Below are 23,545 nucleotides of genomic sequence, written 5' to 3'. Positions count from 1 at the left end.
TCCAGTCTGCTTGGTGCCTGGGTGTGTGTCAGTGATAATCCTCTTCAGGTGATTCTAATGTGCAGTCAGGCTGGGGGACCTCTCATTGAGAAAGTTTAGTATGTAGTCCTAATGTGGACTAACAATTTCCTTTCTGATGGCTACCATCAAAATAAGGATGAGAGAGAATATAAACAAGGGTCAGTTCAGGAGTGAGCCCACTGGAGTTTCCGCTGCTGCTTTGTGGAATAGGAGGGCACTCGGAGAGGGACTCACTCCTTTTGGGTGAGTACTATGTTAGTCAACTTTTATTGCTGTGATCAAAATACCTGTCAAGAACAAGTCAGGGAGGAAAGATTTATTTTGGCTCATGATTTTAGAGGTTTTAGTCTATGATCAACTGGTTCCAAGGCAGAAACATCATGGCAGAAAGCAGCAGGAAGGAGAGAGAGAGAGAGAGAGAGAGAGAGAGAGAGAGAGAGAGAGAGAGAGAGACAGAGAGAGAGAGAGACAGAGAGAGAGACAGAGAGAGGGAGAGAGACGTGGACAGCCTGGTACAAGATATAGTGATATAGTCCCTAGGGGCCCCCAGTGACCTATTTTCTTCAACCATGCCCCACCCTGCCTGTAGTTAACACTACAGAAGTCCATTCAGTTATCAATGGATTAATCCACTGGTGAGATCAGAGCCCTCCTGATTCAGTCACTTCCTAAAAGCCCCACCTCTGAATATTGCATTGGGGACTAAACCTTCAACACATGAGAATTTGGGGGAACATTCCAGATCCAAACCATAACAAGAGCCTAATATTGGTTTAGCATGTTTTGTGTACATTGTCTCTAGTTTTTACAACAGATTTGGGAGCTAAATTTAGTATTTACATACAAAATATTACCTGACTTATGGTTCCATTTAGGATTTTTCAGTGGAAACTGGACTTTAAACTTAGTCTTTTAATCTTTAAAATAATTTATTATACATAGTAACTCATGTTAATTGTACAAATCAATGGATTTCACCATGACATTTCCATATTGTATATGTTGTGCTTTAACATTGTCTACCCTTCCTATTACCTTCTCTGAACCTCCCCACCCTCATCCTCACGCCCCCATCTCCTTTCCCTTCCCTACTAGTCCCTTTTCTACTTTCCTGCTTTCAGGTCATTCAGGTTTTTTGTTTGGTTTTTCTTTGTTATAGTTTCCACATACGTGAGATACTTGTCTTTCTGTGTCTGGATTATTTTGTTTCACACAATGACCTACAGGCCCATCAATTTTCCTGCAAGGAATATGATTTCGTTTCTTTTTATGACTGAAAAATATTCCATTGTTTATACAGACCATATATTCTTTATCCATTCTTCTGTTGCTGGGCCCCTAGGTTTATAATGTAACTTGGCTATTGTGAATAAGACCACAATGAAGATACATATGTAGGTGTCTCTTTTGTGCGCTGACTTCATTTCCTTTGTGCATATACTCAGGAGTAGATTTAGTGGGACCATCTGGTTGTTCTAGTTTTCATTTTTTGAGGGACTTCCATACTGTTTTCCTAGTGATCTCTCTCTTACTCTGTATAGAAATAGACTCAAAATGGATCGAAGACCTAATGTAAGGCTGGAAACATTGAAACTACTAAAGGAAAACAAGATCCAGGCACAGGCAGGAGTTTTCTGAATAGAATTTCAATAGCTCAGGGAATAAAAAGCAAAAATTAACAAATGGGGTGACATCAAATTAAAAAACTTCAGCACAGAAAAGGACACTATCAACAGAATGAAGGGACAACCTATGGAATGGGAGAAACTTTGTCAGCTATTCATCTGACAGGATTAATAATCAAAATATATAAAAGATTCAAAAAATTTAACATCTGAAGAACAAGTAATCCAATTTTTTAAAAACTGGGCAAATGACAGGTTTGGTGGGATGTATCCCCATCGTAAATTGAGAATCATCTGTATTTTAAGGGCATTGGGGCCTGCTGGTTTCATTGGCTTGCTCAAAATCCCCCTGCCTTTAAGTGGTGTCCCTCAGATTGAAATCCAAGTGTGTGAAATGCAGAAACACATTCTCTACCCTCACCCCGCATCATGTTCCATCATTTCCCATGGTCTCCATGTAGAAATTCCCTAATGGTGCAGTGGGAAGCAGAAGAGTCACAGAACCATTTAGGGGCAGGTAGAGGGGCAGAGTGAGCCCTCCAGGGCGGCCAGGCATGCTCATGATCTGAGGCTCCACACAGCGATGCTAGGAGGCTGCCCACAAAGGGGAGGGTGCCAGAGTGTTGCTGTGACACTCCTCAGGGATTAGTCCTGACTAATCTCCTTGCACTGCATGTTTGAAACAGGCCAATGCATACCTTGAAGGGGTGTTAGGATTAAGTGAAATGACCCAGGACTCAGTAAACCAAAGCAACTGGAATTATTTTCTCTGACCCTACACTCTGCCTCACACATGGCAGCTTATTTCCTTCTGTCTCTTCTGTCCCTTTATTTTTCTTCACAGACTTTTTAGTTAAAATATTAAATTTGTTTAGTTATTTATTTATTAGAATCTGGATCACAGACTTTTAGCTTTTTCTTCCTGTGTCCAATTCAAATGATACCTAATTTGCCTCTTAACTTTCAACTCAGCTCTGAGTTCCCAAACCTTCAACACGTCACCAGTGCATACTAAATTACATACAACTTGCTCTGGCAGCAATTCAACCCTCTGGAGTAGGCTCCAGCCCTTCACTACCTCTAATTTAACTTTCACTTCTTGCCTCTGACACCTGTTCCATTATGAATCAACACCGGGGTTGCTCTTGCTTACCTTTGGAATACCTTCAAAAATCCATCTTTCGTGTAGACAAATATTGCACGTTCTTGTTTGTATGTGAAAGCTAAAAATTGATTTCATAGAAATAGAGAGTAGAATAATTGTTATCATAGCTTAGGGAAAGGTGCAGGGGAGAGAGGATACTTATCAGGTACAGGAGGAATGCAGTGGGACCAGGGGAATAACTTTCTAACGTTCTGTATAGCACAGTAGGGTAACAACAGTTGATAACAATTAACTGTGTATTTCAAAATAGCTAGTAGAGAGAACTTTCTAGCTTCTCAACATACCAACCCAACGAAATGATAAACATTTGATATGATGGTATGTCATTTACTCATGTAACCCTTACATATTGTACACAGGTATTGAAATATCACACTGAAACCCAACAATATTTGTAATATATTTTAAAAAAACTGTAGAAACCATTACACCTTTCAAAGTCCTGCCTATCCTCCCTGTCTTCCCTGTCTCAGAGCCCCCAGAGTATTTTCTTGTGAGCTTCTTTGTGAGGATCCACTCTGCCTCTTTCATATCGTTTTATAAGCTTGATTCAGTAGAATGTAGGTCCTGAGGTCAGGATCCTGCTGCCTTCATTTCTGTATCATTGACCCTAATAGGTATTGGAGAATATTTGTTTGAAATCAGATGACTGTCTCCCAATCTCACTTTGCTTTCTAGGCCAAGAAGGAAAGTCCCTGGAGCTCCTGCAATAAGAATTTGGTTGGCAAGTGTAAACTGTGGATGGTCATCACCTCCGTTTTCCTGGGCCTCATTATAGTGATCATCCTTGGTTTATGTCTTAGTGGAGGTAAGAGGATTTCCAACATGACTAAGTTGACACATTTTCAGAACTTGCCTGATGCTTGTGACTTAATCTTAAGTGGAAAATTTGTTCATTGCTATTTTACTACTTATCACTTGAGTTGAAAACTGGCTAAGATTGTGTGGGTGGGAGATATGCATGTTTTGTTTTTTATTATATTTTGTTTGTTGTTTGTTTTATAAGCTCCAGAAGGAGCATGGAAAGCAGTGTTTTGCTTTGAATTTTGACCATTGGATCTTGAAGACGTTTTGTATGTTTTTAACTTAAATAAACACTAATTTATATATTATTGCATCTCAGTACCTGCTTGTTTGAAAATTCTTTCTCTTCTTATAATGTGCTCAATAAAAATAATTATCAAGTTCATCAGGTATATATGATATATTATTATAATGATAAAATACTGATTGATGTATTTGAGTTTTAAAAGAACTTTATGAATCCATGTGTCTATGAGCTGTCATTTTAACTTTTTTTAGAAATAACTTTATATTTGTTTTATATGTATAAAAGAAAAATTACATATTGTGAATGGTATGCTTTATATATATTTTCTTATTTATTTTGAATTCAAAAATAATACATATTCAGTTACTGATAAAACCCATAGGTATTAATAAGTTTGTTATATTTTCTTCTAATCATTTTATTACTTGCACTTTTAAAATAAGATCAAAATTTTAAAGTTCATGACCTATCTTTAGAACTTTAATAGCATATTAAGATAATTTTGGCAAGTCATTAGAAATTTTCTGTTAGCATCAGGTTTTTCAAGTGGTTCATGATATAGTCTTCTATACCTTCTTTAAAGCCTGTTAGGTTGTTGCCAAATTTTTATGGTTAATATTATTAAAGTTTTTATGATGCATGAATATACCAATGTCCAAGGGACAATTAATTCTGTTTCAAATAGGAAAGAAGAAAATAGTTCTTTTTTTCATACATGGGGTTGACAGGACTGAGGGGCACATCTGCAACTGGAGGATACCTGCATGGGATCCGGCCTCTGTGAGCATTCGAGTTGAGTCAGGTTCTCAGTAGCAAACTCAGTCATGGAATGAGAGCAAAAATTGGGGAGAGAGCTCCTGAGTCTTTTGAGAGGGGCTTCTTAAGAATTTCTTAGGCAGTACATTTGCCATTCAACCTCCTGTTCTCCCCTTAGTCTCCTGTCCAAGGTTTCATAGTCCCTGAAAGAATAAGGAAACTTTGATGACATCAGCCAATTTCCCGCATCAGAGTTTCTCAGGCAGTCACTGTGTCTACTTAGATACCTACTACATTGTTTAGGTGGGATGGATGATTCTTGAGGTCATGAGATGGTTTTAAGTAGTAATTGTTAATAAGAGGTGCCAAACTTCGTCTGTCATGCTGAGAATGATAGTTTGGGTGTAATCACCGACCTTCCCTCTTCACATGGACTCCCACATGTGGATGTTGAAACTGACAATCCAGTTCTATCTCAACTAGGTAGTGTGATCTTGGAAATTTACCGGTTTATCTGGTAGCATGAGTCCTAAAACAAGACAGATCTTGGTGATTTAATATTCAGGATTCTAAAACACAAGTTTCAAAATCTGTCTTCTATTCTTAAAATTGTCTGACCTCTTCAATTCATAAAGAATAAACTGCAAAGATACATATTACATTTCTCTCAATAATTTTTTTTTTTCTGGCTGTAGCTCAGTGGTAGAGCACTTGCCTAGCATGTGTGAGGCACTGGGTTCAATCCTCAGCACTGTATATGAATATATTAAAAGATAGAGGTCCATCAGCAACTTAAAAAATTTTTAAAAAAAAATTTCTGGAGACATGAAAGATCATTGAATAGTATTCAGGGAAGAATTTTTTAACACTTATAGTGCAAACTTCATTTTTAATTTGTAAATTTGTGTTTAAACATACGTTAATGCTGTGAGAGTTTTTTAAACTTTTTTTTTTTTAAATCGGGAAAATACTTTTACTTGCCATCTCAGCCCTCAGGTATTTGGGTCTGCAGAGAGAGTTGTGGCAGACTAGGGAAAAAAAAAAAAGGTATCTAATAGGCTTTGAATGAACAACAACAACAACAAACTGTTCTGTTACCCATAAAACCCATTCATATTACTAATATTTTGTTATATTTTCTTGTAGTCTTTTGCTTACTTGCATTTTAAAAGTAATTCGAAATAAAAAAATTTTAAATAGTCTTGTAACCTACTTTTACGATTTCAATATTATATTGAGGTCACTTTGCCCAGTCACTAAAAATTTGGGGAAGAATTTTTGGTGGGGAGGGGGTTAGATGCAATAGGTAAAAAGGGGTGGGAGAGGGGCTGCCCTCTGTGACAGTCCCAGCCTCACCCAAAGCGGCTCTCTGGTACTTCTGGGATGATAATCTTCAATATTCAGCCACTGCCTAATTGCCACACCCTTGATATGAATCAAATATTTGCAGAACTCCCAGGTACTGGGTGGAATCAGTTGTCTGGGAAAGGGCCAGTGCTGGGAGGGTAGAGGGCTGTGGGTCTGACTGTCTGGATTCAGTAAGAGACTGAGGTTCCTCAGCAACTCTATTTGCTACTCGCCTCTTGCTTTTCCTCCTCCAAACCCCTTAATCTCCTGTCTCTAGGTTCTGTAATCCCCAAAGAGACTGGCAGGCAGAGCTGGTGATAACTGTGCTGACACAGAATAGTGTATTAAGTGCACCCTGGAACAGAAGGGTAACTGATTGGGGTGGTGACAATGGGGTACCTAGGGCACAGTGTCCACTGGGGAGGTGACATTATGAAAAGTAAGAAATGAAGTAAGCAGTAAGACCTTAGTGGGTCCTATTACTGTTGCTGATCATCTACAGGCTGTGCACCCCTATTGCCTACACTGGACTGGGCTCCCCACTCCCGCTCTTGTGATGGCAGATTCAGGGTCAAGGCTTAACTCAGGCATCGAGCTCCAGCTGTGTACACACTGGGGAAGAGAGCACAGTGCTCCACCAGACTCAGAAGACCTGTTTATTCCCAGCACTGTAGGAAAATATATTAATGGACTCTCTCTCTCCTTCTCCCTGAGGTATTACAATTTCTTCATGTCAAGGATAAAGTAAAAAAAAAAAAAAAAACAAAACCTTCCTCTCTCTCTCAAAGTAACTCTGCTTCTGGACAATCTGGAGAATGAGTTAAGCCTCCTCAAGTGGCGGGGACTGAGGGGCAGTGGGGACAGTTCTCCTTTCTTCATTAATTCACCCTGGTCAGGCAGAGAGAGACCCTGAGCAACTCCTTACTAATACAAAACTTAGGTGGATGTTTAAAAATATGATAACAAGTTATAGCACCCTTGGGGCCTCCCAGCATGACAGATCTGATCCTTTCAATCTCTTAATTTGCAGGCCCTTCCATGGGAAGAAATGTTGTGGTACTGAGATGTAAGCAGGGACTTTCTAAGTGACTCTGTGTTGAGTGGATTCCTTTTACCTTTTGGTTGAGCATAAGGGCTGTATGTTTACTCTCATGTGCTCCTGACTGGCTGACTAATAGTTTTCACAGGGCAGTACCCTCTGGTATCAGGTGACTCATGGGGAAATCCTAGGCAGACAACATTAGCAAGCTCTGAGATGCCAATGTCCTTTGTGGGGTAGGAACATGATAGTAACTCTGTAGACCCATGACCTTGAAATTTCTTTGCTTTTTCTCCTGTCTTATCTTCAAATCTGTTTTTTTTACCTTATCAAAACTGAATTCCTTGCCTATTATCTTTACAAAATACCCCTGGCTTCTCACCCAATGACCTTCAGATATTCCCACCTCTCGGCATTCTCAGGTTCTTCTCTACTCTTCATCTTTCCTTCAAAACAATCTTCCTCAGGATTCTTACTACTGAGTTTAGATTTTTTTTTCCCTCTCTTCCTGCACTGGCAAACTTATAGAAAGGGATCTCTTTATTTGGATACTGTCTCCTGCTTAGTCCTAAACCTCTTGCATCCACTAGTCCCAAATTGTTCTTCCCAAGGTCATAGCAGTTGTCTGATCATGAAATCCAACCTTTTCACTTTCTTCTGCCCTAGCTGCAGCCTTCAGCTCTGTCAACTGCAATATATTCCTTATATTTGCTTTTGGTCTCTGCCTTGTGGGTCCATGAGGTTTGTCTTTAACTGTATTGATTTTCATATTTTCTATTCTTTCTCTTGAAAATTCCACGGCATCACCCATCTCCGCTGTAGGAAACTCCTGGATGTACATCCACACAGTTTTCCTGAATTTTAGAGATGTTTTTACTAGAGATCTCTACCTAGAAATAACTACCATCATCTCAATCGTTATCCATATGAAATTACTATTTGTTCCTTTCTCAGTCAGCTTGGGGTGCTATAATAAAATACCAGAAACTTGTAAACAATAGAAGTTTAGTGCTCACATTTCTGGAGGCTGCGGGGTCATCTAAGGTTAAGGTGTCAGTGGATATGTGTCTAGTGAGAGCCCACTTTCTGGTTTTTAGATGACACTTCTCACTGGGTAAGGGATGAGACAGTGCTCCGGGGCTTCGTTTAAAGGGGCATTAATCCCACTCATGATGATCACGTTGGTGATTAGCTTTCAACATTTAAATTTTGAGGAGACCAAACATTCAGACCAGAGCATATGCCCTTCCCCACACCAGTTTACTTGCCAGTTAGTTGCAAGGTGAATCGGGAGACCAGATTTCCTTCAGCTCCGCTTCCATCAAGTTGTGTAACTTTAGGCCAAGTCTTCAATCCTCTGGGCCTATTTTCATGTTTGTGAAGCATAATGATCTCTGAACCTGAGTCTATAGCTCTACCTTTACCCTAAGACCTTCTAGCTCATTGACCTGAATAAAATATGCATTTTCTGTAAGTCTCAAAGTCTTCATTTAAAAATGAAAACAATAATATTTAACTCTTTGGATTGATGTGAGAATCACATGAGGGAATATCTATAAAATGCATAGCAGAGTGTTTGTACATAATGCTTAATACAGTAGCTATGATTCTTCCAGTTATCCAGGCTGGATATCTTGGAACCATTTTCATATCTTTTGTTACATGTCTAGATGATGACCAAATCTTATCTCTCATTCCTTGATAGCATCATGCTAGCAATTGCCCCACATCCTGGAAGGCACTCTGCTGGATACTTTATTTGCATTGGTTCCCATCTTTACCGTCACCTGCAATGTAGGTGTTGATATTTCTGTTGAGAAAATAGCGTCAGAGATTTAAGTGACTTGCTCACTGACTAATAATTGGGGCTGGGGTTCAAGCCACCAGTAAAAACCAACTCTGTTTTTACTATCCAGTGGACTTACTCCTTCCTTCCTTCCTTGCTTTCCTCCTTCCTGCCTTTTCCCACCACAGTCAGACAAAATCAGTACCTACTTGTGCCTCCTGGCTTCTCTACTTCCAGTCTTTCCCAGTTCCATATCATCTCTGTGGCGACCACCACATTAACCTCCTGTAAATGCCAGTCTCGGATTTCTTCCTGGGAGACATCTAACAACCCTCCATTACTTCTTTTTTTTTTTTCCCATTATAATTGCTTTTATTTTATTTTTTGTTCTTTTTTTTTTATTGTAAACAAATGGGATACATGTTGTTTCTCTGTTTGTACATGGCGTAAAGGCATACCATTTGTGTAATCATAAATTTACATAGGGTAATGTTGTTTGATTCATTCTGTTATTTTTTCCCTTCCCCCCACCCCTCCCACCCCTCTTTTCCCTCTATACAGTCCTTCCTTCCTCCTTCTTGCCCACCTCCCTAACCCTAACTCTAACTCCATTACTTCTTGATGGCATCTGATATTTAAGACCTCCACTCCAACTTCATGTCTCATATTCCAACTGAAGAGCTGTTGTGCTTCTCCCACATACTGTGTATGTTTTCCTGAGTTTTTTAAACCTATATTCTCTATATGGAAAGTACTGTCCAGTTTAAGTCTCATTAGCGACATAAAAACTCTACTGACTGTGTAAGTCTGTTGTTATTATTTGTATCTTGACAAACAACTATTTAGCCAGATCTTGACGTGGCTTCATTGTTTAGATGCTACATGTTAAGTATATGTCATGAGAGCTAAAAATTGGAGACCTCTTTTTGAACTTGGCTTCTCTTTTTTTTATGCCCTTGAGTTTAGCAGTTATTAGAATCTCTGATCCATCCTCCAGCATCACCTATTTCCTTTCTGAGGCACTAATGTCTGCTGCAGAAATTTATGGGGTGGGTGTAGAGTTCAGAGTTGTCTACTGCATCAGAAAGTGTTTATAGTAGTGGAAAGCTGAAAACACCAAAATGTCAGATTTAAGAAAGTGCATGACCCTGTTATGAACAATAGGAAGCCACTGAAAGAGTCTTTGCAAAGACTTTCATGCACATGGGGAATGGCTTTGCATATGTTAGCAACAACAGAAGAACCAAGACAAATAAGCAACAATATAGCACACACAGCAAAAAGTGGGATATAAATGACCTAATCATTAAGATCTCAAATAAAGAATATAAAATGTGGGGGCACTTTACTAAAAGATAACTAGACTTTTCTCTTTCTGTCTTTCTTTTTTTTTTTTTTTTTGTCTTTTTAGAATAATTTTCTGTACTTTGCTAATTTTCCATTATGAGCGCCTAACTTTTATTGTCAGGTAAAATAAGAATGGTTTACACTGAATGGGAATGCAGGAATAATTCTGTTTGGAGTTACCAAAATTGACTTCTGGATTCAGTGATGCTTTTAGGGTTTCATAGGACTCGGCAGAGAGTTGAGCTGATGACTATGATTTAGTATAGCAACAAGGTACATTGAATTAAAAGATTTATTACAGCGAACTCTAGCGGAAGCTCGTTGTAAGCCTGAAAGATTTCTCCCCAAGTTGTGTTGCACAGGACCTGCTTACTTTCCACAGCAATAAGCTGTGGCAACACGTGTGAAATGTGGTCTACTTACACCGCCTAAGTGCCCAGGATTTTCACTGGGTGTTGATCATGTAGGCAGTCTCTGCCAAGCATGTGCAAAATCTCCAGACTCCCAGAAAGAAAAGAGATGTCAGTCACATTGTTCCTACAAACAGTTGAGGCATAGTGGGCTGCTCTTAGCAGAGAATGTAGGAACCTTCCCCACAGCAGAGTTCCAGACACCAGCCAGGAGCCAACCCTAAGCATTCCTTTCCAGGGTGAGCCATCTCAGGCCTGCTGTGTTAACTCTTCATATCCCTTGCTCTTAACGCCTCACAGTTTTTAATTTCCTGAGGGAACAAGTCCAAGAATTCTTGCTTCTTACCTGCCCTCTCATCATAAACACTGAACTTCTTCCATGATGGCTTTTCCAAGTCCAGTAAAAGAGGCTCATTTTGTTATGTTTGAAGCATGGGATTTGAGGGAGCATTTATGAGCACCTGGTTCTTCCCACCCACGCCTTTCTCAGGGGCAGAGAGGTGGTCCCTTGTGTGAGTCCGGCCGGTGAGGCTGGCATGGATTCAGGGGAGCATAATGACACCTCAGTGCCAGTTTCTGGCTCCTGGCTCCTGACTTTGTGTGTTTTTTTCCTTCAGCTCTAACTGCTTAAAAATCAGTTAGCTAGCTGTCATTAGGACACAGGCAACACAGGGCTCATTGTCCCAGGAACTTAACTCCTGTTGGCCCCGGGGCTTAGTTTGGCTTCCCTTCTGCAAATAGAGCTCGTCAACATTCCTCTCCTGTGGGACCCAGGCTAGAGTGATGACTTCATACCCACTGTCTGCTGGGGAGACTTCAAGACATGGGCTCACTGCTCATTTTGTAGTCTCACCTCCATTTTGGTACATGATGTCACTTCCTCTTGATCTTTTTTTTTTTTTTCCTCTTGATCTTTGACAACACAGCACTGAATGCTACTACTCCCTGTGCCCCAGCACCCCTTGCCTACATCTCTGTACCTACCTAAACTGGACAAAGATGTTCATGTTCTTCCCACTTCTTCCAGTTGTCTTTTCCTCCAGTCTGTATTTGATGGTCTGTCTCTTAAACCTCTTTGGGCATAAAACAAACCAACCTTTTACCATAACAGAGGCAAGCTCCTATTTTTTATTCTGCAGATAAAGCATTTCTGCTTATACTTACTTGATGAGTATTCATTGTTATGTTTAAATATAGCAGCCAATAGAATCAATAAGTTATTATTTTAGTCATGTATTTACTTCTTTTTTTAATTTTCACCCCCTATTCTCTTTAGTAACTTATGTTGATGAAGATGAAAATGAAATAATTGAGTTGTCGTCAAACAAAACATTCTTCATCATGCTCAAAATTCCAGAAGAATGCATTACAGAAGAGGACTTGCCTCACCTGCTCACCAAAAGGGTAATTATGTCTTACTCATCATTTATTGAATTTTTACCATTAGAGTATGAACTCTGCTAGGATAGTTGGCATAGAACTTTGAATTCTTTGAATTTGGATAGAATAGGAAGCTTATAAATGCATTTTCTATGGTGCAAAGCCAGAGCTCCAGCCTCCAGGTGCATCTCGGAGAACAGTGTTCAGTTGATTCACTCTGGTTCTGTATTTGATCCAATTTGTAGTGTTCATTGAAGATCTATACTTCTAGCAACATATTGCATGCCAGGGCCACATAGTCTGTGCCCTCAATGGGCTTACAGTACAAGCAGAGGAAACAATTAAATCGATGCAAAATCCTGAGATATGTTCTATTTTTGAGATATGCACAGTGTGCTTTAGCACCCCAAAGAAGGGGCAGGTACACAACCTGAGGCAGGGTTAGAGGTGTGCAGGCCTCTTGGCAGAGGTGATTCTCAGGACGAGTTTTGAAATACAAGGTAGGCATGTTCTAGGTAAAGGAGCTCAGGACATCAGGAATCTACACAGTGGTTACTATGTGCAGAGGACCTGGGAGAAGCTGAGGAGGAAGGTAGGGGTCAGATCGTGGGAGTTTTGTAAAACTTAATTAAGACTTTAATTAGTAGACTGACTTGGTCAGATTTTCATTCCAGTCTTTCTGTGTAATAGTGAAGAAAGACTCCAGAAAGAGAATAGTTAGAAGACATTGCAGCCATTCAGCTGAGAAATGAGGGAGGTTTGAGTTAGGGTAGTGTGAGGAGGAGTAAGGAGGATTCCAGAGAGATCTGAGTGGTATCCTTACTTAACATGACTGAATGATGGGTTGGATGGCAGTGAGGCGAGCTGATTCCCATCTCCTGGTTGGGAGGTTGGGTAGATAGATGGTGGCATCATTTATGGGGCAGGGATGCAGGAGAATGAGCCTTCTGTGCAAGATGGGCCTCTGCAGCCAGATCACTAGGCTGGCTAGTTGGGGCATTCTTGGCCATCTTGTCAAAGATCCACCATTCACAGTCTGACCCAAAGTTTTTTAAAAACAATATTAATTGGCTTTATTTTTAATTCTAGAATTGGAAAGATTTTATTCCATAAAAACTAGAATAAGTGTTCTAATGGTCTGAGCAAAAGAGGTAGGTTTTACAGACAGAGAAGGGCTTGAAGAAACAAAAAACAAAAGTGGATCTATTATTTCCAAGTTACTTTCTTGGTAAGGTGAGGACACAGAGGTAGAACAATAGGAAAATAACTGACTGGTTAGCATCAGATTACTTCAAGTTACCTTTTTTTTGTGGGCAAATATTAAGGCTAAGGTGGAGGGAACTTCATTATTATGCTAATTGAAAGTGGCCTGTTTGGGAAATTTAATGATCTCTCTAATCTGGATTTCTCATAAGGTCAGATAAACAATTTAGTTTTGGCTTGATGGCCTGGAACGTTAGTGTGAATGACACCATTTTGATTTTTTCCTGGTCTAAGCAGGAGCTTAGCTCAAAGCAATGGCATCCTGTAAGAAATTCCCTCTTTCATTAGGGTCTCACCTAAGTGAGAGGACATTCGCACTCTCAGCTATCATCATTTTGGGCTTCTGGTCTCAACACAGCACCCACTGGTTATGGTGATCTCATGATCACATGCTTCTTTGAGTTTTTGTCATTCCAACCAGAGAGAAAGCATTTGAATGCTCAACAGATGAGTGTTTGCAAATATTTTAAACTTTTGAGAAGATGCGATATATTAGAAAGACTGCTGTTATGACTATCAGGAAGCTAATCCACAAGTTTGAAGTATGCTCCTTAGCCAGAGTTCACGTAAACCAAACCAATTAAAATCAAGTAGATGAAAGAATGAGACAGAGGAAGAATCTACCTACCTGTCTAAATCAAGTAGCATTTGTTCACTTTTGCAACTGGATCTCTATGATATTCAATGTGTGTCTATGTGCAACAGGAAGTATAAGCAACTGCACAGATTCCTGCTTGCTCAGGGCAGTAGCAGCAATTCTATCACCTAACATCCCAGTATGGGTTACATTTTAGCAGAGAGTGCTAACTCTGTGAAGAGAACCACTAGGACAATTTGAACAAATGGTTGCATTAGGGATGTTGCTAAAGTTACCCATTTGGCAAACTAAGACATCTTTTAGGACCTGTAAAGATTTGTTTGACACGGCAGATCTGACACTGTCACGTTACTCACAGAAGCTGCTGATGGTGAAATTTAAACTATAACATTATCCAGCAAAGTGAAAGAGATTGGCATAAACAGAGAGCAATTACAGGTTTTATGGGAAATATCTTGGGAAAATTTGCCTGTGGCATGATGTTAACTTATACTACTTGTTTGTAGTCTGAATGTCTCTGGTTGCCAACATCAGATGTTTTGGTGAACTCCATGTGGCTGTGTTAGTCTACTTTGTGTTACTGTAACCAAATACTTGAGGTAATCAACTTAAAAGGAGGAAAGTTTTACTTTAGCCCATAGTTTTAGAAGTTTTAGTCCATGGTCACTTGACCCCTTTGGGCTTGTGGCTATACAGTATACCATGGTAGGGAGTTTATGGCAGAGGAAACTGTTCACTGATGGCAGCTGGGAAGAAAAAAAAAAAAAAAGAGAGAGAGAGAGAGAGAGAGAGAGAAGAAGCTGGGGCCCCCAAATCCCCTTCAAAAACATACCCCCAATTACCTAACTTCCTTCCACTAGGCCCCACCTCTTAAAGGTACCACCACCTCCCTGTAGTGCTATAGGCAGTGATAAAACTTTTAACACCTGGGCCTTGAGGGGATATACCATAGCAGTGGCCTACATATCAGACGCAAAACTTGAAATTTTTATCAAGCTGCCCAGCATTAACCTACCAAGTTTCATTTTGTTCCTAGTAAGAGAGGTGTAGCTAAATCCTACAGAAACCTAGAAAAATTCAGAATCCAGTCCAATCTACAGGTTGATCATAAAAACAGAAAAGCAATGAGCAGGTCTACAATCAAATACCAGGTCTCTTATGCTTTTTCCTGAAATGTAATTTTTCTCTCTATGACAACCTTCATTTTTATCAAAGATAATTATACTAAGACCGATTTGTTTGCACAGTAGGTCTAGTCTATTTATTTGAATAAGTGTATTTAGAATAACCATAAAGGCTCTTTTGCAATCAGTTTTATTGTACATTTGACAAGGAATATCTGATTAGACTTTAAAAACCTCTAGGTTAGGAAGCCCAACCAAGGTAGACTTTGGACTATCTGTACCTAATAGTAGTACCTAGTATCTTGAGGTTCCTGGGCTTGTCAGGCAGTGACAGCTTTTAGTCACTCACTGTAAGGCTGGGGACCCTTGAAGCCAGGCATTCCAAGCACATTCTTAAATATGCTATCCTTGTCAAACCAGTTTTTCCAGTTGTATCCTATCATAAAAAGAATAAATTTTTATTGAACTTATATAAATAACCATGTTCTCATAAAGGTAAGAATATTCACAAATAATTTCCAGATTCTGGAAAAAAGTACATGTTTCAATATTTGTTTATAAAATTAATTTTTACCAAATTTCTATAAACTATAAATAGCTTAAAAGAAAGTTTTCTTAAGTCTGAATTTCTACTAGTTACCTTTAAAACTGCAGCTTTCTCCAGTAACTTCATAGCCAGTCACTGCAAATCAAAAGCCAAATGCTCTCTCACAACACAGACTAACCCTGGCACCCCAAGATCCAAAAAGATCAGGAGGTCCAAGGCAAAAACAGCAGAATATGGTCTGAGAGGGATGTACAGGCCACCCCCAGGACACCAGTGGTATTCCTCAAGGGGTTCTGAGAGTTATCAACGGTCTCCTTCAGGTCCCATTGTATGATTGCCAGATCTATCAAAGGACACAATTGCAATTATTTAAAGATCTCAATAGGCTTTACTTTCACTTTTAGAAGTGGGCCACGTTTTACTCCAAAAAATAAAATAAATGTCCCCTGCAAATTTTTTGATAAGAAAATCCAGTCAAGACCAACCTGCCATCCATGATTCTGCTCTACCATTAGTAGATGGAATGGAGAGACTTCTTTATTTGTCCTCCATTCGATTCCTGCAAAAGCTCCTGAAGAGGCAGCTCCTTCAAGATTGTTTCAGAATGAATTGCATGAGATTGAATTGCTTACTTTATCACAGGAGTTTGTGTCTATAATGAATGCTCCAGTTTTCTCTTTCTGCTTCTCTTCCATGTCAGTATCTCTTATCTGTGATTCCCTTTCATCCTTTCCTTCCACCTCCTTCCCAGAGCAGTTGCTGAGTGAATAACTTCCTGCTACTTTTCCCTTGCTTCCTATTTTCATGGAATGGTTTTGCATTTGCCTAGCAGAAATAAAATGTCAGCATCCATAGGATACAGACTGGACTCTATGTCAAAGGAACTGGTTGTTACTTTTTCACTTTAGATCCTTATCTCCTGAACAGAGCCAAAAAAATAAACAAAGTCTCCAGATGCTTTTAGTTCATCACCATGCATTGGCAAAGAAACAGAGCTTGGCACTGAGAGCTGAGGTAAATATAGACTGCTTCCAGCTAGTTCCCTCTGAAAAATGAAAATCACCATACTTGCTGTGTCTCAAAGGTATGTTACAGAAGTAACATATAGAGAGATAAAAGACTTCTGCCTCCACTTTCCAACCAAGTAGACTCAGAAACAAAACTTAGGAACTTTAAGATATTACTGGTGTATTGTCAGGTCTATATCTCTTTCATTTCAATTTCCAGAAGTTCCTAGATGTGGATGGTAAGTTTAAGTGAGTATTTGTATAGGAAAAAATGAACTTTTTCTCCATGTTCCTACTCAGTGCAGAACACTTCTGTGATCAAACACAGAAAAATTGATATGATCCAACCAATTCTCCAACACCAGCCAGGTGTCCTGCAATTCAATTCAACTCAATTTGGACACTGTTTACCTGAAATTAGTACAGGCCCCACAAATTAAGTGTTCAATCTCAAAACTGCCCTCATTTCAGATGCCAATCACAAATCCAGGTTATCATCTAGGCTTCTGATCAACTGACTATAACTCAGAGGTTCCCACTATCTCGCCTTTCTAGAAAAACTCGCAGAACCCAGGGAGTTCAGTTTACCTGTTGTTTTAAAGAGTACAGATGAACAACCAGAAGAGGCAGGTATGTGGCAAGAGGTGCAGAGTCTTTATGCCCTCCTCTCCTGCATGCCACCCTCCCAGAAGGTAGATATTTAGCTGCCCATAAGCTCTCCAAACCGAGGTTTTAGGAATTTTTATGGAGGCATAATAGATTATTTAATCACTCCTTAGCCCTTCTCCCCTTTCCTTACAATGGGGAAGGCATTCAGAGTTCCAAGTTTTTACACTGACTTGGTGTTCCTGGTGACCTGCTTCCAACAAGGAGCTCACCAATAGTTGCCTCACTAGAACAAAGATGCTCCTACCACTCCAGAAATTCCAAGGCGCTTAAGGGCTGAGACTGAAGAAAAAAGATGAGAATAAGAGATGCACCAGCATCCCTATCGACTGGATAATCACAGAGGTTTAGAAACTCTGTGCTAGGAACTGGGGACAGATGCCAAACCTGCATTCTTATTATGTCCCAGTATGTTGGCAAGTGATGCCATTTGCCTTACTTTTCTAAACACAGCTTTTCTGGGCCCTCTCTTATCCCATTGCTGGTTTTCTTCCCTCAGAGTTGGAACTGTTACACTGCTTAAGGCCACCTGCTACTTAGGTGGTGGGCTACCTCACCCGGGACTTGGTTGGGACTAGCAGTGGTGCCTTTAATAACCTAGAGAAGGCACCCAGAAGGTGATTTCTCTTAGTCATGGTGTGAGACTTTCCTAATCAGCTCACTGTGCTCCTAGTTCTGTCAACATCAAACCTCATAGGTACAGGGTGGGGGACACTAGAGTAAGGGCTAAGGAAGCCCCTGTTCCATTTCTTTGGGCCCAGATTGGACACTGTAATTAACAACTCCCTGAATGTAAATATGTCCTAAATATAGCAAGAGACCATATCAGCAAAAAGAATCTTAGAGTGAACACTAGCAGTGGATGGCTAGAACACTTAAACATTTTTGTTGAGAGTGCAGGGCACAGTGGAACACACTTGTAATTCCAGACACTGGAGAGACTGAGACAGGAGAATCCCAAGTCGGAGGCCAGCCTTAGCAACTTAGCAAGGCCCTAAATAACTTAGCAAGACTGTCTCAAAATGAAAAAGAAAAAAGACCAGAGATGTAAAGGGCCCCTGGGTTCAATCCCCAGTATAAAATACTACTACTACTACTACTACTACTACTACTAATTATTATTATTATTATAATGTTATGATTGTATTATGTACAAAACACAGTGATAGTCATTGGAAATTAACATAGGAAGGAAGTGGGTAGAGAGAGAACAGATAAACTGGAAGGACTAATAGACTTAATCTTTCCCATAGGAAACTCAATCCAAAAGAAGAAATAAGAGGAAAAATAAGTAATAAAATTATTTGTTATTGCCAGTACTTTTAGTGCTATCTAAAAATCTCCTGTGTAGCATCCTTACTGCACTCCTCCTTTTCATTCTGAGCACCCCTTTGAAAGTTGCTTCCTAGTTCCTGAGTTTTCTGGTGACTGACTCAACAGCAACCTCCAGCAGTTTGGGAGGCTGAGAGAGGAGGATCGTGAGGTCAAAGCCAGCCTGAGCACAGCAAGGCGCTAAGCAATGCAGTGAGACCCTGTCTCTAAATAAAAATTCAAAATAGGGCTGGGGATGTGGCTCAGTGATTGAGTGCCCCTGAGTTCAAGCCCTGGTACCAAAAAAAAAAAAAAAAAAAAAGGTACATTAATGCCTGTTAAGTCAGGTTTGCAAAGTATTAGCAAAATTAAAGAGGAACAAATAGTAAATGTTTTCAATAGCTAAATTATGGAATCAACCCAGATGCCTGCCAATAGGTGAATGAATTAAGAAATTTTAATATATAGACACACATACACAAACACACACACACACACCAAATGGAGTTCTACTCAATCCTAAAAAGAATGAAATTATGGCATTGCCAGTAAATGGATGGAAATAGAGAATATCATGCTAAGCCCAACTCAGAAAATCAAAGGTCAAATGTTTTCTCTCATATGTGGAAGCTGGAGTAAAATAAAAAAGAGGGATGGAAGAATAAGACTACATAAAAAACAATCAAAGACAAATTAATAGATGAGGGAAAGGAAGTCTAGTAGAGCAGAACAAAGTGAAGGAAGGGGAGGATGGGAAAGAAAAAGTGAAGAGAAAAGGGGGACCATGAATTGATTTCCATGCATTTATGAGTTTGTTGGGATGAAGTCAACTACTATGTATAACTATTACGCTCAATAAAAAAAATTAAAACAAATAATAAATGTTCTAATCTGTGCTCTCTGAGAGATTGAGTTTTCATTGTGTGAATTAGATGGGAGTGTGCTGTGAAGCACAGACTCCTTGTGATCCCCTTGCAATTGGATTGGAGACAGGTGAACTCCCCATTGGGCACTGCTGTTTTGTATCTTCAATGCTTGTTATTGGATAAAGTAACAGGCACTGAACGTTAATGGTGTAGCTGGGCATGCCTGGTTAGCACAGGGGTACCATTGGATGCTGGTGAGATTTCTGGAACATTCCCAGGGCTGAGGCCAGGCTGGGAGGAGAGAGTCTGGTGGTGCTCTTAGATACTTGGCTGTGGTCTCACTTTAACCCCAGGGCCGGGTGCATATGGGGAGCGTAACCAGACTCCAGTACAGTCCTGATTTGTGTTAGAACTAATCTGTTCTAACCAATTTGTGTTAGAACAAAGTGTTTAACCTTCCAGTATAAATTTAGAAGGAATGAAATATAAATGGATTTAGCTTCATGTTCTCCTAACTGTGAGATTAGGATTTATATCTCTGATACACGATGAAAAGACTAATCAAAGCCTAGGAAAAGATTCTGTAACATAATATCAACAGCAGGTATCCATAGTACAAAACTAACCACTTCAGGGAGACAAGAAAAGGATAGGAAAAGAAACTAATGGGCAATTCAGAATGAAACAGGAAAAGGTGCTCAGCCTCACTAGTAAGCAAAGTGGAATACAGAATGTGAAACACAATGTTCTATCTCTCAAATTGGAGAAATTTAAAAGTTCAGTAAGAAAGTGGGAAAGGAAACATGTTTACATAGCTGGGAGAAGAGCAAAATGGTGAGCAATTTGACAAGATTTAATGGGTTGAAGGAATCTGCCTTGGATCCCATAATTCCATTTCTTGGCATATGGCCCAGGGACCCTATTGCATGTTACAATGAGAGATGCACAGAAATGTTTAAGGTTGATTGCTTCAGCATAGTTTGTAACAGGGGAAAATCGGAAGCAATGCACATAACCATCAGTAGAACAGATGCACCAGTATAATCCTGTGATGGAATCTACCAGGTGTTAGATTAAATGGCCTTCACTAAGATGTACCTGACAAATAAATCTCAAATGTAAGTTTTAGTGGAAAAAAAAGAAAAGAAAAAGCAAATTTTAAGCTGGGTGTGGTGGTGCACACCTGCAGTCCCAGCTACTCTGAAACCGAAGTAGGAGGATCACCTGAGTTTAAGTTCAGGTTGGGCAATACAGCAAGACCCCGTCACAAAAAAAGAAAAAAAGAAGAAAAAATCAAACCAGGACTTGGGTGTAACTAGGTGGTAAAGCATTTGCATGAGACCCTGGGTTTCCCACCACCAAAGTCAGGTGGGGGAGAGGATCAGGTCTTAGAAGATTACATAGAATATGGTACCTCTTATTTGAATAAAAGCACAAATTAAATCATATATTCTTATTACATAAAGATGTAAGGAAGTACTAATTTATAGAAATATGCAAGGAAAAGATGCATGCCAGTGTCAGGATTCTGGTTAGCACTAGGGGAGGGAGGCAGGAAAAATTAAATAGGGTAGAGATCACTTTAGCTCTATTTTTGTTTCCCAAAGTAAAGGTCTGAACTCAATAATGACAGTCCCTGATTTACAATGGTTCCACTTCCGAATTTCTGACTCTATGATGGTGTGAAAACACGCTCATATACCCATTCTGTTTTTCACTCTCAGTACAGTATTCAATTAATTTTATGAGATATTCAACACTTCCTTGTAAAATAGGCATCGCATTTAGAGGATTCTGCCCAACTGCAGGCCAATCTAAGTGTTCTGAGCACCGTGAAAGGTAGACTGGGCTCAGCTTTGGATTGTTTAGGTGTATTAAAAGCATTTTTGACTTTTGATATTTTCAGTTTATAGTGGATTTATCAGGACATAAGCCCACCAATAAATTAAGGTGCATCTGTGTAGTGAAATGCAAGGCATAAGAGCTAGGTGGTGGGAACACAGGTGTCGTGTTTTTTTTTTTTTTTCTGATGTTTGCAATATTTCATGCATAAAATAAAACCTTCTTGTCTTTGCCACTCCCCACTCTATCCCTTTGTGCATGGGTGGTGCTGCATCTGTGGCTCAGCACAGTCATGTTTCCTTGCAATGCAGCTCTGCAGAAGGGAGAAAGAAGCCCTGGACCAGTGATGTCCCCAGTGCTGAGTGACCCATGCTAATGCACTCCCAATCCAGCCACCTCAGGGTTTTCTCTCTTTTCCATGGTCCTTGAGGACTGCATGGGCTCCTGCTGTGGACCACTGACCACCCTCACCACCCTGGCCATCGGATGGCATCACAGCTCATGAGAGGAGCTGAGAATTCTCTGTGGAGTCACTGGGGCCTGGTCAACCAGGCTCTTTTAAGTGAGTGCTCACTTGAATCTTTGTTTGTGGTAGGCTCACACCTTCCCTTTCTCTACCCAGAGCCTCTGGATAGGTTAATTCCTAGTTAGAGGGGAATCTCCCTCGTCTGGAGGTAGTTTTGCCTTCTCCAGTGATATGGAAGATGTTCGTCAATAACGTTATTTTCTTTCTGTTTGATTAGCTTGCAGATGTGTACAGTAAATCGCCATCTCTGAGTCGTTATTTCACTTCAGTTGAAAGAGTGGACTTCAGGTAAGAGTTTGCAGTGTAACCTCTTGGTCTCTTTCTCTTGCCACTCCTGCCCACCTCAGGTATTGTGTACCAATTCTTTAATTTTACAAATGAGAAAAAGGAAGCCCAGATTAATTATGTAATTCAAATTAGGTCACATGGAGAGGGGAAAATTTAGTCCCAGGTAAACCTTTTCTATTTAACAGTGGATGAACAAGTAAATTAAGGGTGGAAAGAAAATTAGATCTCAGATAGTGATATGAGGGAAATGATATAATCCATATGCTGGCTTTTGCTTTGAAGAGCACAATATAGGAGTACATTCAATAACTACCATCAATAACTAATTGTACTCCCTTCTATGAAATTAACCACTATCAATAGTTTGTTGTGATTTCTTCTGCATATGTATTTATTATAAATACCACACATGTGCACACACACATTTTTCTTTATTTTTCAATTTCCCCTAATCTTTTTAAAATTATTTTTTTAATTTTTATGGACTGCATTTGATTATTAGTACACAAATGGGGTACATCTTTTCATTTCTGTGGTTGTGCACAATGTAGATTCATACCATTTGTGTAATCATAACATGTACATAGGGTAATGATGTCTGTCTCATTCTGCCATTTTTCATAACCCCCTTTCATTTCCCCCTAATCTTTAATATGCTTTGGTTGTATTCAAAAGGGTCTCCAGATCATTTTTATTAGCGTTTTATATCATTAGGACTATTGGAAGTGATTTGAAGAAGATTTACATGGCTTTATTGTCTCCTGTTCCTAAGATGTCTCTGGGACACCACTATCAAAGGATATATTACATATTGAGATCTCCTTCTAAAACCATACATTTTCCAAAATGTAATATTAGGCTACCTGGGAGAGGAAGCATGTAAAGCCAGTGGTAAGCCCATGGAGTTGGGCTGAAATGGATCTGAAGTCTGCAAATGTAGGTGGTGTCGGCCTACCTTCTCTTTCTTAATGGTTCCACAAGTCACATGCTGCCTAATGTTGCCATTCTTGACATTGTTCCTTTAATCATAAACTACTGGTACTAAATGCCAGTAGAAAAGGGAGAGATGTATAAATAGACCTAACAGACTTTCCTCCATCCCCTTGATGCAACTTTCAACGCAAAGATTGCAGCAATGCTGGGAGAGAGAAGACCCTCACACAGCCTACAGATTCTTTCCAGGAATCTAGCTCCATATTATGGGTCTAGAGGGGTTGAGACTATATAACAGGAGTGAGGGTAAATACTGGGAAAACCCATAAAAAACCTGAGTGAAACATGACCTGAAATCTAGCCAAGACTTAATGTTAGAGAATCTGTTATTGAAAGTTATTTATGGTATAACTATTTAGAACAACAACAAAAACAGAAAGTTATTTGGAGAAGAAAAAACTTAGGTATTTTAGTATTTTAGATTTTAAAAAATTCTCTCTGGAAAACATTCGTTTTATTTTTTTTAAAGCCAGGAAGAGTTTCTAAAATGTTGAATTGAGACATAGAAGCCATTGCTTCCACAAAATGCTGCTGCACATGAGCAAGAGACAGCACTTTCTTGGCTTATGCATTTGTCGATGGATTGT

General features: G+C 39.6%; 1 protein-coding gene across 1 annotated transcript in view; it reads left to right on the top strand.

Annotated features, from left to right (window-relative positions):
- Nucleotides 1–23,545, top strand: part of C9H3orf52 (chromosome 9 C3orf52 homolog) — a 32,552-nt gene that overhangs the window by 5,269 nt on the left and 3,738 nt on the right. The window contains exons 2-4 of the mRNA XM_047565599.1: nucleotides 3,490–3,619; nucleotides 11,824–11,951; nucleotides 21,895–21,965. Of these exons, the coding sequence (XP_047421555.1) occupies nucleotides 3,490–3,619; nucleotides 11,824–11,951; nucleotides 21,895–21,965 (329 nt within the window). The remainder of the gene's footprint in view (nucleotides 1–3,489; nucleotides 3,620–11,823; nucleotides 11,952–21,894; nucleotides 21,966–23,545) is intronic.

This window comes from Sciurus carolinensis, chromosome 9 (assembly GCF_902686445.1).
Source record: "Sciurus carolinensis chromosome 9, mSciCar1.2, whole genome shotgun sequence".
Lineage (NCBI taxonomy): Eukaryota > Metazoa > Chordata > Mammalia > Rodentia > Sciuridae > Sciurus > Sciurus carolinensis.
This window is presented reverse-complemented; position numbering and strand designations above follow the sequence as displayed.